The 23,490-nt window shown below is 34.2% G+C and overlaps 1 protein-coding gene and 1 non-coding gene across 2 annotated transcripts; both read left to right on the top strand.

The window, feature by feature from the left end:
• Positions 1 to 116: 116 nt before the first annotated feature.
• Positions 117 to 189, top strand: Trnak-uuu (transfer RNA lysine (anticodon UUU)). Its single transcript has one exon. It is a non-coding gene; the product is annotated as a tRNA-Lys (tRNA).
• Positions 190 to 7,478: 7,289 nt separating this feature from the next.
• LOC106052657 (uncharacterized) lies at positions 7,479 to 22,983 on the top strand. The gene is made up of 3 exons (XM_013208086.2): positions 7,479 to 10,065; positions 10,817 to 10,957; positions 13,621 to 22,983. Exons 1-3 carry the CDS (start codon positions 8,001 to 8,003, stop codon positions 14,316 to 14,318), a joined length of 2,904 nt encoding a protein of 967 aa, XP_013063540.2. The 5' UTR covers positions 7,479 to 8,000; the 3' UTR covers positions 14,319 to 22,983.
• Positions 22,984 to 23,490: the final 507 nt, after the last annotated feature.

Genomic DNA, 23,490 nt, shown 5'->3' with positions numbered 1-23,490 from the left:
AGATTTAGAAAATAATGTAATTTTTAAAAAACAGTTATGAAGTACTTATTATTTAAAAATGGTTTTTAATGAAAGGGTTTATTAATTTTATTGTGTTAAGTAACTACCAGTGGTATGCCCGGTTAGCTCAGTCGGTAGAGCATCAGACTTTTAATCTGAGGGTCAAGGGTTCAAGTCCCTTATCGGGCGATTTTTTTTTTTATTATTTGTTAATTCCTATAAATTATAAGATTGGGATAAATGTAATTTCGGTGCTCAATGCTATCTTTGATTGAAATAAAAAAATCATAATGCAATATACTTTTAAAGCCAAAGCAATAATATATTTAGTGTAATGATTGTGTCCCTTCACAGTTACCTTCAACACTGGATATGGACGGACAGTTAAGATTACTGTTAGATCTTCTTATCTTATAAATTACAGATAGGTTACTTCAAAAAAAAAAGACATTTACCCATTTCATGTGTCAATCTAGTCATGCATGTTAATCAATGACTTTCCTGGCTGATTTAGGCAACCCATTCCAAGGCACTAGGGAAGAAGGAGCACTAGTACGAATTTGCTCTAGCGTATGGAATAAGAAATGTGCCTCTATCTTTGTGATTTTCTGAGTATTTCATTAGGTTTTGAGAAAGCTGTCATCCGTCTGAAGCGACCAGAAAGTGCAATTAAGAGATTCGGTATCCTGAGGTGTCTGGAATTAAGAGCCTCCTTTTTGTCCTTTTTTTTTGGGGGGGGGGGGGCTTGTAAGTGTCTGGTAACTATTATAATGGTAACCCTAAACGCAAGTAGCGCCTATAGGTGTTTAAACTTTAAAAAACAAACATGTTGGGTCGAAATTGCGAAATAAAAAATCGCTTTTGGTAAATTTAACCTCTACGGTTTCGATCCTGAAAATATCTGAGTTACCGTATCCTAAATCCAAGGTAAAAGATATAAATTTAAGTTCAATCGTCGTATTTGTTTTCGTCGACGGCAAATGGGAGAATTAAGCCTGTAAACAAACAAGAATAAAACACATTTTTACAAAACTTGCATCAACTTACTCTGTCTGGTAAAAGTTTATGACTTTGTACATTATTTCGCCTACACCTAATCTCGGATCAAGCTATATAATAAGATTTTGCACAATTATTTCTTTTATATGCCAACTCAAGAATCAATTTTAAAAAATTGGCCAATTAATTAATTTGTTTGGTATCTCAAACAAGGGAAAGAAATTTTACATGACTAATAAGGTGGTATAATTTATTGTTTTAGAAAGAAAAGTTTTAAATAACTATAGGCCTAAAACCTTTTTTCATATGCAGCTCCCTGGCACAGTGGTTATCGTATTGGCTTGAGGAGGATGAGGAGACCTTAGCCCTCGAAACAAGATCCAATTCAGATAGTTCTTTTTTTTTAAATACATTTTTAAATTTTAAAAGCGAGCACCCATATACCCCCTTCTTTCTCCCCTCCTACCCCTTTTCAACTTGCCCAGACAATTAGTGATAGGATCATAGCGCATTGAGAAAGCTAAAAGCATGAAATTGCGCTTAACAAATTCAATTGGTAAAAATGTGTCTAATCGCACAGATTTATCATTTTTAGTCTAGATCTATTACAAATTTAACAAATTCAAAATCGGCCCCCGAAGTGGTCCACCCAGGCAGGTAAAAAAGGCAGGTTTCAATATTTTCAGAATGAAATTCATTTAAAGGCAAATGACAGAGAAGAATGGATAAAGAAGGTTGATCCATTTTTAAATTGAAATTTTCGCTTTCAGAAAAGAAAAAAGTAGCCGTTGCATCAGAACTTTGAACGATGTTAAATATCATGATGTCGGATTTTCACTATCTTTTCTAGTTAACGAGATCTAAACGGGACGGACGGATGGACGGACAGACAAAACACACAAAACTAATAGCGTCTATTCCCCTAAAAACATGTTACAGCAATTTTAGATCTGTCTCGAAAGGAAATGCTTACTTTCCAATATACTAGCTCACAAATGATATGAGAATGAATAGAATGAGATTTTTTAATATTAATTTGTCTCAGCACATGGAATATATATTGGCCTCCTTCAGTCATAGAATGACTATGGTTCATCTCAGGGCACACTTCCTGTGGCTGGGGAGCCCTATTTTGGAGAGACACTCCCGTCCACATGGAATAACAAGCAAAATAAAAATAATGATAAAAAAACAAAAACAAAGCGTATGCTTATATTAAGTGTAGTTGTATCAATTAGTTTGGATCAGTCATGTAATTAATCCTCATATTTTTCTGCGTGTCGTAATATGGCGGTAGACACAAGACAAGTTCAATGATTATTATAATTACCCCCCCCCCAAGACCTTTTGTTTTGGACTTATATATCTACGCCACGAAGGCCAGAGGTCTTCAATGTATAAGAGACGACCGTAGATCAAATTATAGACCTAAATATTTCGGTCTAGTTTTAACGTTTGGTATAAGATAATACATAGGCCTACCATACTTTAGAGAAACAAAAAAAGTAGAAACTACTACACAGCTGGCTTATGAAAGATATGATAAGGAGATATGGTCATAGTTATAGGCACAATTTGTAAGACACATTTTCTCATGGATAATAAAATAAATATAATTAGGCCTATGAGACTATAATATTTCGCCGGCCGAAGTTTGCGCCTCTTGCTCACCTCTGAGACAATGATGCCTAAACCTGGATATGGCCTATATATAAAGCTAGCACTAGGAACCAAATTTTTAATAAGGAAAATGTTGAATTTAATAAATAACGAAATAATGTAGATACCGTAATATGTAGCTTCATGCTGTTAACACAAATGTGTGTGTAATATGTCTGCATCATTCTTTTTTCAGCCCTTAGCTTCACGTTTGTACCACCTCAGTGAAGCTTCTATATGTAGTGTGTTTTTGTTGTCCGATTGTTCTATTGAGAGATAAAATATATAGCCTACACTCCCACAATTAGAAAGGAGCTATTGTTTGGCCTATATGCCTATATCCATAGGATATGATAAATGTGCTCATCTTCGATCACGAAGGAGGAGCTATAATATATGCCTAAGAGTGAGGCTAAGAGCTTCTCAACTTAGCAGGTCACATTTTTCTTTCCAACAAGTACAATATATGGAGGCGCGGTGGCTGAGTCCCGCCGGGTTCGAATCTTTATGAAAACTGGAGTTTTTAATTTCGATATCTTTGGGCGCCTCTGAGTCCACCCAGCTCTAATGGGTACGTGACTTTAGTTGGGGAAACGGAAAGGCGGTTGGTCGTTGTGCTGGCCACATGACACCCTTGTTAACCGTAGGCCACAGAAACAGATGACCTTTACATTAGGCCTATATGCCCTATAGACCAAGTACAATATCTATATAGGCCTACAGTGGCCTACACCATTTTGAAAGATTTTGTTCTGCCTGCGAACGATGAGTAGTTTTTCAGTTATGTGAACTCACTATTCATCACTATTCAGAATCGTACTTCTCCCGATCAGCGATACTAATTCATTTTTTTAATACAAAAAAAAGTAGGCTACAAAATAAGAGGGGGATATATTTCTGAATTTATAGAAAATAAAAAAATATCAATACCGGTAATTTAAATTCAAGTAAAATAGTAGGTTCATTAAAAGAAAGAAAAAGAAGTAGGCCTACTGAAGTTTCTTCGGTGTATTTCAGTCATTTTACATTTCTCCGGCATTCGGTTTGTGCCATTATATATAGGCCTACACAAAGGAAGCATTACAAGCATTGTATTGTAAACGCAATCATAAATATATAATCTTCACAAATTAGATATACAAAAAAAAAAACAGTAATCGCCACAGGCCTCTCTATGGAGCTAGTATATGCCTCTATCTATGGAGCTAGTAGTCCTAGCCTCTATCGGCTACGCTCTACGCGTCATGCATCTAGTCATGCATGTTAGCCAATGATTCAAATTCTGTCAAGTCACTGGTTTTCCTGGCTGGCTCAGGCAATCCATTCCATGCTCTAATAGCACCAGGGAAGCTTGTATCTCTATCTTTAGAGCCTTTTTATAGGCCTCTCTATCTATAGAGATTGTATAGACCTATCCAATTATAGAGCTTGTATAGACCTCTATCCAGTGGCATAGCTACCAATGTGCGGGTGGTGCGGGCCGCACAGGGCACCAAGTGGAGAGGGGCACCTAAATTCCCCCAGCGTGTATTAATTTCCTATTTCCCTGAGCATTTCAGTAAAAATGACTAATTGTATGGACACGAACAAACATAAACTATGGTATTTTAATCATGAACTAACGATTTATAAACTAGTCATGTCGCTATTTTGTTTCATACAATGTAAGCTATGGAACAGTTTGAATCTAATTTACTACATTTATTTCGGACACACGGTACATGTTGTTACTACACTGATCGATGCTCTGTAATATAAAGAAGAAGAAGATAGGCCAACCTTTTTTTTCTTCATTGTTTAGTCCATTGGTTTAATCTAGATATTGAGTTTACAAATATATTTCTAAACTCTAGCTTTAAACAATTGTCTTAGTTTATTCATTTCTTTATGATTCTTAATAGTTTAATTTTGGAAATAATTATATTGTAATGTCAATTTTTTAAAATAAGCTAACCTTTGTTTTCTACGATTTTTTTTTAACTAACTAGTTAATTCTAATACTGTAACGTAAACAAAATGATGAACAGTGCTCAAGACTGACTAGTCTGGCTGGCGCCTCAAAACCCTTTTAAGCTCAGACAGAGAAATCGGCATCTCTGGTTCTGTCCAGTCTGTGTAGTCTATAAGGGCCCCATACCCAGATCTATCGGGGTCCCTCATTACCGACCCATCGGTGTAGCAGAAAATGGCATCTGATGGGTAGGACTTTAGTGTAGCTGATGCCAAGTTTTGGAGTATGGTAGGTGTTAATCGCCTCTTGGTGGCTCCCTCTTGCCCTATAAGGTACATGTTTATTTGTGAGGCCGGCATTCTACTCCACGGAGTGCAAGTATTAATTCTTCTAATAGGAATTCAATCAGTGGAGAGCCCAGCTGATTTTGACAAATTGGCCGCAATGTGGAGGAACGATCGCATTTTTATGCGGTTCCTCTCTCTCCACTGTTGCACTAAGATTGTGGTGGGTAGCCTAGAGTCGCCCCTTTTATAGCGCTCGTAGGCCGTAAGTACCGCCCTCTCCCTCCTTAAATGTAAAGGGGCCACGTTTGTTAAGATTTCATCATCTTCATTTAAATCCAAAGATGGATTCAATGAGTGGTGGAGGTTATCCCCGAAAATAGAAAAACATGAGACCAGCAGAGCTCACATTCAGTCATCGCTTGCTTGAAGGGAACTTGAAGTTCGCCTGAGAGTAGGAAACAATATGGACAACAAGGCCCAAGATTTGATTATACAAGAGACGAAAACCTGGAGAGTTAGTAAATTTACTATCAAAGTACGATCCACTCTTGAGGGAGCATGTGCTTCGAACTAACCTTTGTTCCAGACCGAATACATACATGTCTCCACAAATACAAAATGAATTTATTACAGAATTGGGGGATCACGCTAAAAAACAAATCTTACAGCAAGTAAAACAAGCCAAATATTTCTCTATTATTTTTGACAGTACACCTGACATCTTAAAGCTGAATCAAACTTCCCAAATTTTACGGTACGTTGTCATGGATAATGACGGGGTGCAGGTTCGTGAGTCTTTTATTGACTTCATCGACACAAAGGACAAGCATGCTGCTGGAATCGCTGAGATGATTCTAGAGAAACTGCGTCCGGATGGATTAGACATAATGGACTTCAGGGGTCAAGGCTATGATAATGCTGCGGTCATGAAAGGTCAAAACTACGGTGTCCAAAAACATATTCTAGAAGTCACTATTCATTGCCTGCTCAAACTCTGGAGACATTAACTAGCAGAGATGAAAATTCATCGACTAGATCTGAAGCAGGTGGATTATTGGTTGCTGTTCAGTCTTTTAATTTTCTTACCTAGCCCATGCCTAGCCTATCTCTGATTTTGGGCTCCTGTATTAACTGAAATTAATGATGCGCAATTCTACCTTCAAAAACAAGGATTGTCTATTCGAGACTGCTCACTCAAACTAAAAACATTAGAGACATTTTTAAGTAGTAATCGAGAGGACATCGCTGAAGCCAGCATTACCTTTGCCGAAAGCGTGTGCTCAGATCTGAGAATCAGTACAGAACCTCAAAAAACGTATTGGCCATAAGAAAAAGATGCCTGGTGAGAAAAGTGACTACTCTGTACTTACACACAAAGAAGAGCTACGAAGGGAAATTTATTCTACCTTGGACAGGATTGTTCAAGAAATAATCACCCGATTCGAGCAACTTCATAATGTAGCAGATAGATATGAATTTTAGCCGCCTTCCCAGCTATTAAATCCTCAGGTCGAAATCAATCTCGATAGTACTCCTAGCGACATTGATAAAAACAAATTTCTGCTGGAGCGAAAGAGGCTTAACGGTTTGTCACAGTTTCATCAGAAGCCTTCGAATTTCCAAAACCTGTTGAGCTCTTGAATTTTATAAATAAATATCAGCTAGATTATTCAGTCCCGAATATCGTCATCATGATTCGCATATTTTTGACTATTGCGGTAAGCGTCGCTACATGCGAAGTTTTTGCTAACTTAAACTGATCAAGAATTATTTGCGATCAACGATGACTCACTAATTTGGCCATTTTGTCCATTGAACAAAAGCTGGTGGAAAAAAAATGGATTTCGATAAAATTATTGATACTTTTGCCAGCAAGAAAGCGCGTAAAATTTATTTGTAGTATGTTTATGTAAAAGTGATTTTTTTTTAATTAACAATATTTGATTTATGAATACATATTATTTTAAACAGGTTTTGCAATGTTATTAATTAGTTAGTTGTTGTTTTTTTTTTGGGGGGGAGGGGGGGCATCAAGATGAGGTACCGCACCAGGCATCATATACTCTAGCTACGCCACTGCCTCTATCTATAGAGCGTGTATAGGCCTCTCTATCTACGGAGCTTGTAGGCCTATAGACTATGCCTCTCTATCTATAGAGCGTGTATAGGCCTCTCTATCTACGGAGCTTGTAGGCCTATAGACTATGCCTCTCTATCTATAGAGCGTGTATAGGCCTCTCTATCTACGGAGCTTGTAGGCCTATAGACTATGCCTCTCTATCTATAGAGCGTGTATAGGCCTCTCTATCTACGGAGCTTGTAGGCCTATAGACTATGCCTCTCTATCTATAGAGTGTGTATAGGCCTCTCTATCTACGGAGCTTGTAGGCCTATAGACTATGCCTCTCTATCTATAGAGCTTGTCTATATATAGAGCGTATGATATAATAACGTAACGAATGAGCACTATTCTGCCTACGTGGAGCTGTGTGCCGTACTACAAGATCTATAGGCCCTATTTGAAGATTTTTTTTTTTACCGGAAAACAACCATATGAACAATTTCCACGTAGCAGTGTTTTATTATGTTATAGTTGGACAGTTAAACTGATACGGCGAATACAAAGATCTTGCATGTCTGTGGAAAAAGTAACAGCTGCCTCTGCGTATCTTTTCTTACATTAAGATAAAGTAATAAAAAAAAAAAGATACGTTAGTGTGTGATATTGAAGCCCGGTATAAATATCTCGGAATTAGGCCTTTGATCGATTTTTCTCTTTAGTTTGTATACAAATCTAGATAGAATTGTGCATATTATTTGACTTATGAAGGCCTATTTGATGGTACCTGCTCTAGAAGACTAGATCTATAAGGCTCCTACAGAGGCTACATAAAAAAAAATATATATAAATTATTTCGCGCTGACAATTTATTTTATCTTATCCGAAAGAGTTATATACCCTTGTCAACAAAGTCAAAGGTGGCGCTATTGTTTACAATGGCTGTGTGAGGAAGAATCTCATTCTTGTTTACCGTTACAAGATGCTACAATTATTTCGTTAATTTCGATGATTTGGTCTGATATGATCTGCCGACAGGAACACAATGGAAGCGTTAAATGCGAATTATTTACATGCAGATGAAATATGTGGTTCGAAAAAGAATGTATCGGAAAGAAACCAGAGCAATAATGACGAAATTGCGGAAGACAAGAAGAATGACAATGAAGATAACGATAATAATAGAAACAAAGATGTGCCATTTTCCGATATAACAGATGACTGTCAAGAATCGCACGATGAGAGCGTTAGTGGAGGCTCGGAGTCTGATTTGACAGGTATATCTGATGAAGCCGTCTCTTCAAAGCACTGTTCAAATGATAATTCTGCTTTGTTGGATCACAATCATCATAACGGACCGGTGTTTCCTGCTCGCCATAGAGACTTACAGTTAGCCTTTTCTCATTCTTCCGTGGATGCCGTGGGGTTGTCATCAGCAACCAACTTAAATGATGACCAGTCAACACATGCTATGAAAAAGGCAATATTGTCGTATATTGATAAAGTTGAAGATAAATCAATTACCTCTAATTCTAAAACGCTGAAGAGATCATCTTCTGTTTTATCCAGTCAGGAATCAAACTTTACAGGCATTAGTCTTAGTAACAACAGTGTTAGTAATTCTTCCAGTAACTTAGAAAATATATCTAAAGGAGTGGGAGAAGCAGATAATGAAATATTGCCTCCTTTAAATGCATCACTTTTTAATTGCCAGTTTCAAACTCCTAGTTGGATTGATGATCCATTGATTGGAGTACCAGCAAGTGCCATGGAAAATAAAAATACACACAGGAAAACAGGTGCCGATATGAGAATTTTAACAGCATATATGAGATCACTAAATGAAATGAGGTTACCCGAGGCTATACCACCCAATGACCTGGATAAATATTTGTCATCATTTTTCCTAGTGGTAAGAAAAGCTGATGGCAGCGAGTATGAACCTTGTAGCCTACGTGCAATGCTTGCCAGCATAGAACGCTATTTGCGCTTTAAAAATTATCCTTTATCTTTAACAAGAGACTCTGCTTTTTCTAACATGAGAAATGTTCTAAAATTAAAACAGCAAACATTGCGATCTATAGGAAAGGGGCAGAAGACACCTAGTGAAGTTTCCCCTTCCACTTTAGCTAGAGAAGGGAAGATCGCTCATCTTTTCAAATCTCAGGAAATGGGACCATACACTCCTAGCTCTGTGGTTTTCACTTTATGTTTTTATTTCTGCATGTACTTAAGACTACGCAAATCAACAGAGAATAAGAAACTTTTATGGGGAGATATTGTTCTTTGTAAAGATGACAATGGCAGGGAATTTTTGACATTTTCTAGTCAAATGCTTCGACGAACACAAAGTTCTTCCAAGTTAAACTTAAAACAACGAATATTTCGTGTCTGGGCAGATCCCAGTTGTCCAGAAAAGGACCCTGTTACTATCTACAAATTTTATGCACAGAAAAGGCCTACATCTATGAATACTAATTTTGCTCCATTCTATTTGGGAATCAATGTTTTGTATCCAACCCAAGGGCAGCTGTGGTACAGACCAGCAGCTATGGGAATTAACAAGCTTAATGAAATGGTCAGACAAATAAGGGATATTACTGGTGTCCGCAGTACTTCAGATTTCAATAGTGAACTGAACATGGCAGATAGACATCCACCTGATCCAGATGGTCAAGAGGAGCACAGTCCCTTGCATGATATGACAGATCGACAAGAAGCAGAGTGTGAAGTCAAAATGGAAGCTGCCGATGAAGGAAATGAGGATGAAGGAAACTACAACTTAGCTGTAGATTTTAGCCAAGATCAGCGTGACCCACCTTTAGACTGCTCTCAGCACAATGGTGAAGGGACCTCTTCTGTTCATCAGTTAGGTGGAGGGCTATTATCTAATGCACACTCTGATGAGGACAACAGTAATGACAGTTCCTCGCAGCATTCATTTCCTTCCAACATAAACGGTGATGCCAGCCAGGATGTGAGAAATGGTAAAGACAATGACAAAGAAATAGACCTCACTCAGCGCAGAAGCCCTGAATTTCCTTTGAATTGCTCTACCAAAAAGAGGAGCTACACAGGCTCAGATGCTCTGTACCAATTTTTCTATCCTGGTTAGTTACACATTTTATACATTTGTATTTTTTTTTAAACAAATTAAGGCTAGCATTTGCCTTGATAAGGCCAATAACTGCTGAACTAAGTAATGAACAATGTGCCCTTTAATTTGTTTGTGCAACATTTGAAAAGTAGTCTTTAAGTTTGTGATTTGGTGATTCTGTTTCAACCATGTGGTCCTGTCTCTTTTTTTATTCTAACATTTTATATCCAGGTCAAGCTTAAAAAAAATGTTTTAATATAGTGACAGAATCACTTCAATGCGTATTTAAAGTTAGCAAAGACCAATAACTGCTTTTTAGTACTCTGTTAAAAGCTTTTAAACTGTTGGAACTATTATTATTTAACATTTTATTTAAGGCCTATTTCTTGTAATTTAGAAGAAACCTTCCCGAAAAATATGTGTGTGTGTGTGTGTTTTTCTTCTTAAAATGAATATATTGCTTAAATGTGTGTGTGAAAAATGCCAGGCTAGGTCACATGCTTTTCTTTTAATAATCCTTCTGCACAAATATTGGTTTAGAGGTGATGATGTCTGGAATTGCATTTCAGCACACTTCTTTGTCCATCCACAATGGTACTTGTGAAGACATTATTTTTTTTATTGTGCTGGCCACATGACACTATTATAAAAACTAGTGAAACTAACTTTACCCTGTCGTAAGTATTAGGTTTAGTCAATGTGCTTTTTGACCTCACCCTGCCCTTAAAGTTTTGGTTACAAATGTTTATTTTTATATTCATCAGGTGCTGGTTTGTCTGATATCTTGAGTGTAGATGATGCTAAGCAACACCTGATGAGTGTAGTTAAAAAAATGGACCTGCGGGACATCATGGAGTTTGAACAGTGGCTCAAGAGAGTAAAATTTATCGCAGATCCACACTCAGGTTGATTACTTTTTAAATTCATTGATAATTAATGTTAAACTTCTTCCTTGTGATTATCAGAACATTCCCAAAACATCATTCTTAATCAAATATTATAGTTACTTTTTTTTAAAAAAGTTATGAATACAAACAATGTCGAGTAACATAATTTCTCTTCTAAAAACACAAACAAATACTAATAAATTGCAATTGTAACTAAAAATTAAAATATTTTAAAAAAATATTTATATATGTGTATATAATATTTATTTATATATATCATCATTGGCTCTTTGGGGGAAAAAACATTTAAAACAATTATAAACAATGAATATAAAATCAGATATCTAGGCAAAGTAAGTGGAAACAACCCTACTTGGTTGAAAATTAGGTTGAATTTGGATAAAAAACATCTGCTTTTCTAAACACATAAATGTATACGAATTTAGAAATTTAGAAAATAAATAGGGACAATAAATTTATTTGCACAAAGCCATTAAAATGGAACATTAAAATATCACAGTAGTAGTATTCAATGCAATATATATAAAAAAATAATATTACCCACTATCTTTAAATAGTTAATAATGTTATTTACAAAGCTTTTTTGTGCATAATGAAGACTTCTTCTTCGTTCTGATTTTTTATGTTGGAGTGTTCAGATGACTAGACCAATACTTGAGATGAACTGCGCAGTGGTTTCCAAATCAGGGAGCTCTCCATATAGTTCTCTTTCTATTGGGGTGTTTTGGGGCCAGTGTCTTGTACTGGCCTCTTGGTAAAGAGAGCAGTTATTGAGGACGTGGTCGGCATTCTCACCACATGGGCAGACCTCACTGGTTCCAATTTTGAGCTTCCGGTACATGTGTTGTCGCATTCTGTTGTGTCCGGTCCTAAGTCGAAAGATTAGACGTTGATCTTGTCAGGATAGCGTATAGTAAGCATCATCTTTCTTGTGATTTGGATGAGAGCGCGTCCATTTCTCATTTATTTTATTTATGATTAATTTCTTCTGGATAGAGTGCAGAGTTTAATTGTGAGTTTGTTCTCCCACTCATGGCGAGTGTGTCAGCCTTCTCATTTCCTTCTAGTTGTATATGAGCTGGTATCCATTGAATTACAGTTTTTATGCTGTTGTTGTTGAGCTTTGTAAGTGCTGTTCTGAGATTTTTTATAAGAGGAATCAGAGTATTACAAGCTTTGGAGGGTTGTTTTCGTATAGAAGGTGAGAAAGACAATCTGACTGTGAGGGGTACTTGGATGATTTGCTAGTATGGTAGCAGCTAGTGCTTCCCTTTGTGCTCTGTGGCTGTCAGAGGGCTCTCCAGTTGCAATGGATTTTTCTAGTTTTTCTCCATCTGGTCGAATGGCCAGATAATGAAGACAATAATTGAGAATTATCCTTAGTAGTATTAGGTGCTTTGTAATAAATGTTATTTTATTATATATAGTTATCACTAAAAGGTAGAAGAATAATATATTCATATATAGCTGAGTAAATTCCAAAAATGCTTTGGTATCAACAGGATTTTTTTTTTTATAGTTGGAATATAACAGTGATTTTATTATCAATCAGAAGTCTTTAATCATATAGGATTATCCTCAGGGTGCATACAAATCAAGTGTTGACAGCACAATCTTCGAAAGCATAGAACTTCTTTTTTATTTTTATGTTGGAGGGCTCAGACGAGTAGTCCTCTGTCTGAGATGAACTGGGTAGAGATTTCCAGATCTTGCAACTCTCCGTTTAGTTTCTGTTTCTCTTATTTGGAGTGTTTTTGGGGCCAGTGTTTTGTTCGGCCCTCTCATTAAAATACAGCTTTGAAGGACATGGTTTGCATTCTCTGGTGATACTCCACAAGAGCAGATTTCGCTAGTCTCTAGTTTTAGCTTTCGGAGCATAGGCTGTCTCATTCTGTTGTGTCCAGTTCTGAGATGAAATATTATATGCAGTGCTGTTATAGGCATAATTTTTGTTGTAATTTGGATCAGACCTGGTCTGTTTTCTTGTTTATTCTTCTCTATATTTTTCTTCATTTCTTCTGGGTAGAGAGAAATTTTGTTTTCTTTCTTCCATCTTTGGCCAATATGTCCAAAACACAAAACAATTTAAAGAAAACATGACTCTTTATTTAAATCACATTAATGAAGAAAAGTGCTAATCTTATCATTTTTGTTATTCATCTCAACCAAGTTCATTGAATTAATAATAGACTCACATTGAAAAGAGTAGACTGAATCATTTTGTCTTTATTTATTCACCTGAAAAGAACTTGTAGATATCAATGATTTCCCGGTGGCATGGCTTAATGTGCATTTAATACAAAATATTTTTTATATTTAATTCTGCTTCTTTTTAGAGTTTAATAGCAATAACTCCATTCTTAAATGATTTTAAACTGTATGTGCAGCATATAAACTGCTTGGTACTTATCAAGGGGGTGTCGAGTTTAAATCTCAACTTGAGCTGAGTTGTGCTTGTTGAGTGCCTTAAGTCAGCAAGGAAATCTCCCAGATACCCCCTCGCTCCAAATGCTCACAAAAAAGATTGGGCATGCTGTAATAAATGCTTAATAAATGATGGAGTTAACTGGAACCGTCCTTGTTACTTCTTATTACATAATCTATCATCTCCAAGAAAGTAGCAGTTCAATTTGAATAAAACTTTGGTTTTGTCCATTCAGGTGAGGTGGTGTGTAAAGAAGAAGAACCAATGAATGTGAGAGCAAACACCATACCAAGTTCTCAAGGGGCAAGCATTACACTTAACATTTCACTGACTCCGCAAGCAATGCAAGGAGATGGACCTATTACTGTTACAGCACTTACTTCCATTCCCTCAGAGCAGCAACGAAATTCTTCCAGCAGCAAACCTAGCAATCAGCAAAGCAAAAATTACTCCTCTCTTAAACAGTCTTCTGCCTTCCCACTGGTTGGTTTGCCCCATGGCCTTGTCGGTTCAGCTGCTGGCCAGTCGTCACCAGACAAACCGCTTGACTTGGTCACAAGCCCAGTAAATAGAAATACCAAATCATCGACCTCGAGCTATCAGTCTAAAACAAGCAGGTTACATGGGGGTAATGGGATTTTCCCCTCTATGGCGTCAGGCAGCAGTTCTACTAGTTTTGACTCGTCACTGGCTAAGCGGTTGCGGATGTCAGCAGAGCAAGCTGAGGCCTACACCAGTGCTTCCATAATGGCAAGCTTAAGTTCGGCAAATCTGGTTAGTGAGAGGCTGCGTCTTCAGCTTATGCAGGCTGGCCTCAGGATGGGGGAATATGGCCTTGATGCCCACACAGCAGGTCTAATGGAGATGGCCAGCACTGAAGCTCTACGTTCCCAGTTGTTACAGCACTATGGAATCAAATCTGAGCCCAAGTAAATGACTCCAACATCTTGATATATATATGTAACATGTATGTGCATAAATGTGTGTTACATGTATAAATGTAATATCTGCTACCTCTCTACATTGTTAGCGCCTTTTAAAAACTATTTATTTATAATTGTGGGATCTAAACAAAAAAACAACTAAACTTATTTGACTGTTGTGTTTGAAATGATCATTGCTAACATGCCTGTAGCTCTTTTAGTTGGAGAGTAATCTCTTGACTGTCTACTGTATTGCAATGGTTTGTATTTGTAACAAAATGGTCACATTTTTTAAAAGACATTTGACTAAACGTTAAAAAAAAATCTCTAAATGATCTCTTGCTATGTGATATCTCTTTGATACATTTTTGACTTTTTTAATCATTGAATCTTTGTTGTTATTTTTTTATGTGTCACAATTTTCATAACAAAAAAATCAAAATTTTTATAAATTTTTGGTTGTAACCGATGGTATAATTAGACTCTGCTTACAATACTATTACAGATCTATTTATTACTCATTTTAAAAACATTAAAAGTAAATATTGCTGTGGAGCTATTGATTCAAATTGTATCTTGCCAAAACCTATTTGTGTAGAAATAATTTCTAATAGAGTAGTCTTATACTACCATACCATAAACATAAAAAAAAAACAACATAATATCGAAACAATTAAAAATTTCTGAGTAAACAAATTTAGTAATGGCTACCCCGAGAATGTTGTATGTCCCTGTCCTTTATTGGACATTTCATCTACGTTGAAGTAAAATGAACTTTCTTGACATACTTTTAGTTTTTTCTAAGCAGGTTTCTCTGCACTTTTTGTAGTACAGGTAATTTTATAAAGAAACAAAATGTAGAGTGATATCAAATAAGGAGCCTTTTTTTTTTTTTTTGCTATCTCCTTCAGCATAGTTGATTGTGTGATTATTCTTGCTGATCTGTGTATGTATGGCTGCAAACAACAGATGGGTTGGGACAGTAGTACCATATAGTTTGGTGGTGGGGTACATATATTTATACTTTTTTTAAAAGTATCCTTTTAACCTGAACTGGCAACGAAAAATATCTCCATAATGACTTCTCTGTTTGTTTTCAGTGTAACCTAACAATTTATTTTAATTATTGACACAGAAATTGATATTCAGCCTACAAACATTCTCTTATAGCAAGACAGTTTCACCCTCTTTTGTTGTGGGTGTAGTGACTTCCAGCAATACTTGAAAACAGAGAATTCTTTGAATACACCATATTGATTTTTTTTTATCTTCTTAACACAACTAACAAACTCTACTATGTATTTCATGTAATGCCTGTTCAGACCTTGATCTCTTCATACTTCAGGCTATTTGATGACACAAGTACTTTCAGGCTATTTGATGACACAAGTACTTTCAGGCTATCTGATGAAAGTAGATTTAGTTAGCGACACATTTCTTCTAGTCAATACTGTTTTTTTTTTAATTCTAAATTTTATGATGATGGAATAATTGTTTCCACTGTCTATGTGCAATGGGCTTAACTCTATACAGGGACAGAACTTGTTGAGATTAATGTACAGTTGTGTAAACTAGCCAGTAGAGATTTGGTTTTGCTCTGTAGACTTTTATTATTTTACATTTACATTATTATATTACTCATCAATATTTCACTCTTATTTATTTTTATGGCAACAAAAACAAAGGTTTTTGTTTTGTTTTGTTTTGTTTTTACTCTGATGTTTTTGTCTCATGTTTCTGACATTTCTAAAAGCAAGGGCTTAGGGTAGCGCTCCTGAATCTGTACACTATTTCTACTGCTATAGTTTGAACACTAGAAACAAAACCAAGGCAGCAAAGATAAATGGTAGTTTGTTATCCATCAGTTGAAACAAAACCTCACTACAAAGATTGTTTTGTTTGTTGTTTTAGGGAGTTCAAGAACAGGAAATGAAATGATCAATGCAATCTTTTGATGTTGATGAGTCTTTTCATTTGTTTCTTGGTTGTCTCTTGACACTAAAAATGTTTCCGTTATTTAACTGAGCATATCATTGTATATTCTTGCAAAATGCATATATGTAAATGTTATTTTTTTTAAACAAAAATCTAATATTTCTACTTGATCACAAACTTGACAATTTCAATTTTGCAAATAGTTCAAAATAACAAGATTGCATTTTTTTTTTTTAAATATTGATTTTTTAATGCTTTCCAATGCTTTTTACATATTTTTGGCTTATTCCTGTACGTTTATGAAATGCACATATTTATTTATACAAATATTATTTTTATAGATACCAGATTGGTTAAGTCCGTATGGACAGCTTTATTCCTTCAAAACATTCGCAAACTGTTTTTGTTGCTGCTATGCTATTGATCTTAGACGTATTTTGATTTTATTTCATCTACACTGTTTTGTTGTCAAAGCTCTTATCTTAGTTTCAAATGATACTACATCATCAATGACAATGTGTATGTCTGTCTTGTTATCTAGTAGAACTTCAAAGTTATTGGCACAAAATTCAGATTTTTTTGTTTTTTCTCATTGTCATAGTGGGCATGAGATTGTATGTGTTTCATTGAATCACAGTGTTTTAGTTCATTCGTTGTATGGTGATCTTAATGGACTATTCCATAATATCACTGAAATAGAACTATACTAAACATATCTTGTTGTAGAAAGCAGTTTAAAAAAAAAAAGCAATTGTTTTAATTGTTCAGCAACAACAAAAATTGAGCAATTTTATTTGGCAATAAAAATGTGTAAATTTATATTCATTTAATATGGAACAGCAACAAACTAATATGAAATTCTATTCTGATTTGACAAAGATATGACATTTTAGATAGATGGTACTTGTTGGAATCGTACTCTCATTCTGATCATGTGTAGTTCCTTCCATGACATAGTTTTACTATTCACATGTAGAGGTTAATACGTAAAGCTTGAACTGACAAAGGAATTTTTTTTTTCTCTAAAATTTTTTATTGCTTTCTTTTTGCCATCCTCTAGATCTATACTCACATGTAACAAACTTGGCATTCATCTTGTATTTGTGTAAATATGCTATAATAAAAAGCTGTTGCATGTGAGAAACTCTCCTACTGCCTGCTGTTTGTGATGTACAGTACTGTTTATAGTGTACAGAGGTCATGTTGACATGGTCTTTTGTTTACCTCACTCCAAACAAAAAATTGTATATCTTTACATATTGACTATATATGTTTACTATGACGATAGTATAGACTAAATCTACCAACGATTTGTTGATTAAGTGATCTCCTTTTCACATATCTCTCTAATTATGTGTTTGTTTGTTGTTTTTTTATTTATTATTATTTTTTTTTTTTTGCACTAAAATGTACGGCCATATATTTTGAAACGTTTTGATGCACATTTTTAGCTAATTGTATCTATATGCAGCCATATCAAATGTTAACTTTTTTTATGAAGCACCTTTCTAGTTATTCAATCTGTATGCAGACTCATGGATATATGATTTTTTTTTTTTTTTCAAATATCATTATAGCTAAATTTTAAGATATTCTAAAACAACGAATTTGTATTGTCTATTTCATTTTCCCAAATATTTCTTTGCATTGTCTTTATTTGTTAACATTTAAAACACTAACAGACATTATCAGATTATGACGTTACAAATTTCTGTTGATCTTGAGAGCTTAGGGATTGTTTTTAGCTTTTTTTAGTGGATAGTTTTAGAGAATAGTTAATCAATGAAGGTCTTGGGCAATGATCTAACTGAAAGTAGAAATTTGTGGGCGAGACATTTACCTCTTCACATTTACTTCTTGTGTGTGCTATGTAAGTCATAGATACTAAAACATTCATGGTATACAGAATGAGCAATCCCCCACTAGTTGTCTTAGTGTCAGTTGCCCCCCCCCCTTTTTTTTTTAAATCTTTAGTCACATTTAGTATGAAAAACAAGTTACAAATTTTCAATAACTATTAATTGTGTGGTGTAATACATTTTCAGTGAGTAATTTTTGTTGTGAAAGTTCAGATGTGATCTTGCTCATTCTGTATTCTAGTTAGTAAAGGGTTTGGACACTATTTGGGCCATATCATGCCCCTGTATTCTAGTCTTTATTCTGTCTTTGATGATGTTTCATCCCATGTTGCACATTTAAAACCTATACAGGCAAGTCTGTTATGTTTTATAGTGCTGGAGGATTGAATGTACAGTAGAACATGGATGCAATGTAGGTCTTGGGAATTAGAATAACATTCTAAAATGTTCAAACCTGAAAGCCCATCAACTTTTACTCAAGTATTATAAGTCTTCTCTAAGTTTTACTCAAGTAAACTCAGATTTTTTTTGTTTGTAACAACTGTGCAAGTTGTCTTTGCTAAGTCAAAGTATGCTAATATCACATGTTAATTGTTCTTTTCTAGGCAGTTTTTATTTTCCATCCTAGTGCTATTAAGGTTTTTTTTTTCTTTTTGAGATGAAGATTGACTGGAAACAAAATGGATAATTATTGTAAATAGTCTACACTTTGATGTTTTAAAAAGTGTTTCTTTTTAACATTTGCACATAATCACATGCAATGAGATAAGTCTTCTTGTATAAATATACCCTTTAAAAGTCTGTAGCTTATAACATAGACAATTCTACCACCAAGACTAACATTCAGATGAAATTTCAGATTATATACCAAAATGGACAAACATCATGTTTTAATTTGCTAAATTGAATGGAAGTTACCAACAGTTTCTTAACTTTAGTATGTGAAGGGCTCTTCATATTTAAAAACAAAAAAGATATAGATCATAGACTTGTATATACTAAATCTAGACTGGAGTTGGACTTTTTTTAACACTACAAAAATGCCGTGAAAATTTGTTAGAAAGCTGAAACAAAGTTTTGTAAAGTAGTTAAAAGAAGTAAAGTTGTTGGTTTTTTTCAACCCTAACCTATGTAACATATAATTTAATTTTTAGATCTAGATCTAGTAATTGAACATCAAAAATAAGAGTACTCTCGTCTCATAATTATTATTTTGCAATTTTTATATACATAATCTAGAAAGATCTAGGTAATCAATCTATTTAAATGTACATAAAATGATTTAAATCAGCATGAATTATTTCCATCTAGGATTTTTGAAACATTATCTCAATGGAAACAAACAGAAATGGCTTTGTTTCATATATTTGCGTGAATATCCGAGAAATGAGTTTGCATTATTTCTAAACTTTGAAAACTAAAGATCATTACTTTTCTAAGACAGAAAAGATTGATTGGGCGACTCCCTTTAGAGCCTGTAAAAAGGGTTTAGGTACATAAAATCTATAGTATAGGTCTGTGTATCGATCAATTGCGGATAAGAATTTATTTCCGGTTTCCAGTCTAGATATAATATATGTCTATGATATAGAATATACTTATATAGCTCTTTTTTTTTCGTTCTAAAAATTTTTAATGGAAAGTACTGTTACCTCATTGTATAAGGCCAATCTGGGAAATTGAGTTTATAATCATTTTTAAAGATATTGATAACTAATAGATTCTTTTTTAAGAGTTACCTTTTTTTTCCTTAGGATTTAGACAAGATTTTTTTAAGCAGAATATAGTAGCTATAGGTTAAAGACAATATACCATTGTCCTCTTGTAGTCTTGTGGAATTATTGGTATGTCTAAGTACTGAAATAACTTGTCTTAAATGGTAGCAGGAGGAAAGAAAATTGTAACTTGCAATGAATCTAAGAGTTTAGTTTGAAGGTGTTGTACTTTGAAGAAGCAGATCTTCCCTGACAAGCTCTACATTTTGTTTTCACTATGGCATCTGATTCTCAACATAATCTAATTCTTAATACCAACAGGGACTAGATTTGTCTTTATCATGAGATTACATTGAACATCCTCTATGTTGTATTGATATTCTACTGTAGCTGTGTTTTGGTTTGAAAGAAGGCTATGTAACAGTCTATTGACGCGTGCATGTCACTATTTTTTTCTGAAGGGCCTTATCTAATGGAATGTTCTTCTTGCATCCTGGTTGTGTTACTTCTACTTGCAAGGCACTGCAGTCTTCTAACTTCTCTGCTGGCTTGCACAGTTTAATGAGTCTGTAGTGCTATAGTATTGATTGATCTCTTCCAAATGCTTCAAGGGGTAAATGAATTAACAGCGACTCGTTAATTACTGTCATTAAATTAAGACTGACGAGAATTTTTTTTTAAGGTTGAAATTGTTGGTTTTGTATGTTTATATACGTAAGTCTACATTGTCACAGCCATTTTATGATAGTCTTTGTCCTTTTTTTTCCTTCAGTATGAAATATTAGCAAGACTTTAACAAAATAATTTAGCGTTTGATTAATGATAAGGGATATAACAGAAAATTGAAGGCATTTTGTATTTCATTTGTAGACTCTGCTTGTCAGTGATTGAGTTGAGTGACTTTGTAAGAGCATGTTACTTTGTTGTTGTTTGTACTAAATCTAAGGACAATGCAATTCACTTGTTGGCCACTTTATTTCTAGACACTATCAAAACTATTGTTGAAAACAGGAACAAAAATGGTTGTAAGATGTAGAACTATGACTTGTGCTGTAACACTGATTCAAAATCAAAAGGTTTGCTAGGTTTTTATCTTATCCTGTTGTTTTTTTACTTGAAAATGTTGCTAAACAATTTTTGGTTATCTTTTTTTTTTTTTTAAATTTTGTCCAAATAGTGCTTCTCTTTTTACTATTGTAAGTAGTGGTCAGCACTAACAACTAATTATCTCTTCTATTAGTTAAAAGTAAAATATTAATTTTAAAAAAAAAAAGGAATGATAAATATTTAGTCTTAAAAATCTATTATATATATATATATACTCTCTTTCATTTTCATCAGGGTCTTATTTTTTTTTAACTTGTAACATATTTGAACATCAAACTAGCACTTTGTATATATACATTCTCAACACTGATTTTCCAAATGGATAGCAGTCTGATCCTGCCAAGTAGACTTGCTATAGTTTTTTGTTTTTTTCATATTAATCTCAATTGTAATAACATTGCTAACTGCATTTTATATTTATGAAAACTTTGGTGTATTTATAGAGATATTTATTTCATATGGTGGCGGACACTAGTCATAATTTCTCATGTCATTTGATCTGTTTTTTTTGTTGTTTTTTTCATTTTCCAAAATTTTCTGCTTGTTTTGGATATGTGTTTATAATGAGCTAGATTTCTATGTTAAAACTTAATGACCTTAATCCTGAAGGCACTAGTCATAGTAAAAATGTAGATTTAATTTTTTGGTTCACTTATTTAGAAATAGGGCCTAGCTTTGAGAGTGTTGAGTAAGTAAAGTCAATGTCCCTTTGATACCCTTTGTTGGTGAAGTTCCCCCATTTTCATGGTCAATGTTAGGAGTCTGTCCCTAAAAAATATTTGGACCTTGGTGGACAATAAAACAACCTTCCAACTCTAGATCTTGACAGCAAAGTAATAGTTTTTTAAACTGATTTTGAATCATTTTGTGACTTAACAAACAGCAACCAAGTCTTCAATTGGTTTTAGAAACTTGAATAGAACAGTTTATTGTTTTCCAATGGCCACAAGTATCAGCATAATAGGAAGAAAACTGAAATAGAGAAACAGGGTGTTTTTTTTTGTTTTTTATGTTTCTCGTCAATTGATGTAATCTGTTTTTATTTACAATCTCCTTTGTACATAGAGAGATTTTGTTTTTCCTTGTTTATTATTTGAAAAAAACATTGACCTTTGTTTTTGTAAAGTAGCCAAGTGTTGAGCAACTAACATGACTCTAGAAACTATATGCTGTCTCTAAATTATTTTATTTTAAAACATTTCATGTATTTTGTATTGTGTAGATTGATGAATATCACGGCGGTGGGAAGATATCTATTTTTACAAGTTTTGAAGACATATTCGAATGATTACAGGACTACCATAAGCTTGTATAGTTTACTTTATTTTTCAAGAGAAAGAATTAGTCTACTTAGCCATTTGTTTTTCTGCATTTAAATTTTTAGCATTTGTTAATGTGATTATTTTTTTTTTTTATCTTGTAAAATATTTGATGAAAAAAAATGAAGAGATTATTCTACAGTTTATGAGTGGCAAGGCAGGGTGACATGATCTCTCAGGTAATGAACTTCTTCCAAAGAAACCTTTTTCAAATATTATGTCCTACCTCTCAAAGCTTGTATGACTGATTCATTAACAATATATGCTATTTATTTGTTGTGGACTTTTTTTTTTTGTTTGTTTCTTTGCCCACTGTACAATGCTTATTTCTTAGCATCTGATATTATTGTTATAATTATTACACTAATTATTATTAAAACAACTTTTAGAACTGCTGCTGTTAGACTCAGGTGGAAAAGAAAGTCAACTCAGACTTACGTTGAAATCAGCTGATGGATATACTGGCTATTGCTAGGCTGACCTAATTCATTCATGCAATCTTTAAACATCTCTTAACGCTTTTTTTAGAATTTCTAGATTTTTTTTGTTCTTATATTTGGGTTTGAAGAAAACACAAGAGGTTGCTTAGAAAGCACTTTGTTAACTTACGAGTTAGCAAGTTATTTGTTCTTATAAGGGGTTGAGTGAGTTGCACTGTCCTTGTAGACATGTAATGTGTATTTGGTGTTGGGAAAACACAATATGAACATGTAATCAAAATAAATATCTTTTTCAATTGATTTCCAGGAACTGCTGTTTTTTTTTTCCTTTATTTTTAGATAGCTATATTTTTGTAGTTTAGTTTTGGCTGCAAAGGTTTCTGGCAATTATTTGCCAAAACAAAAAAAGCTTTTTTTTCATACCATTTAAAATGTAAAACCTTATCTTGAGGAAATATTGTCTACAATAGACTTATCCCATTGAAAAAATGTAAGCATGAAGCAAAATGTATTTCTTATTCTACAGTATCACTCTTGAACTTCTACCATTGTAAGGGAAGGCTCATGCACTACAGTACAGTAGATTCACTTTCAGCATCTCATTAAAAAAAAAAAAAAGCTTTTAGGCTTGCCAGAGGAAATAAAACTTGCAACTGTTTTCAATCAAATGTCTTGTTTTATTTTATGTCACCAATACTTCAAGTAACAAAGTATTGCCAGGAATTTTTTTTTTTTTTCAGATTTGTGTCTGCAACAAAATAATCCAAATTGGTTCTGATATTCTGTAGAAGTGATACATCATTTGAG

This window comes from Biomphalaria glabrata, chromosome 6, assembly GCF_947242115.1.
Source record: "Biomphalaria glabrata chromosome 6, xgBioGlab47.1, whole genome shotgun sequence".
Classification (NCBI taxonomy): Eukaryota; Metazoa; Mollusca; class Gastropoda; family Planorbidae; genus Biomphalaria; species Biomphalaria glabrata.
Note: the sequence above shows the minus strand (reverse complement) of the source record. Positions and strands in the feature narration are given on the sequence as shown.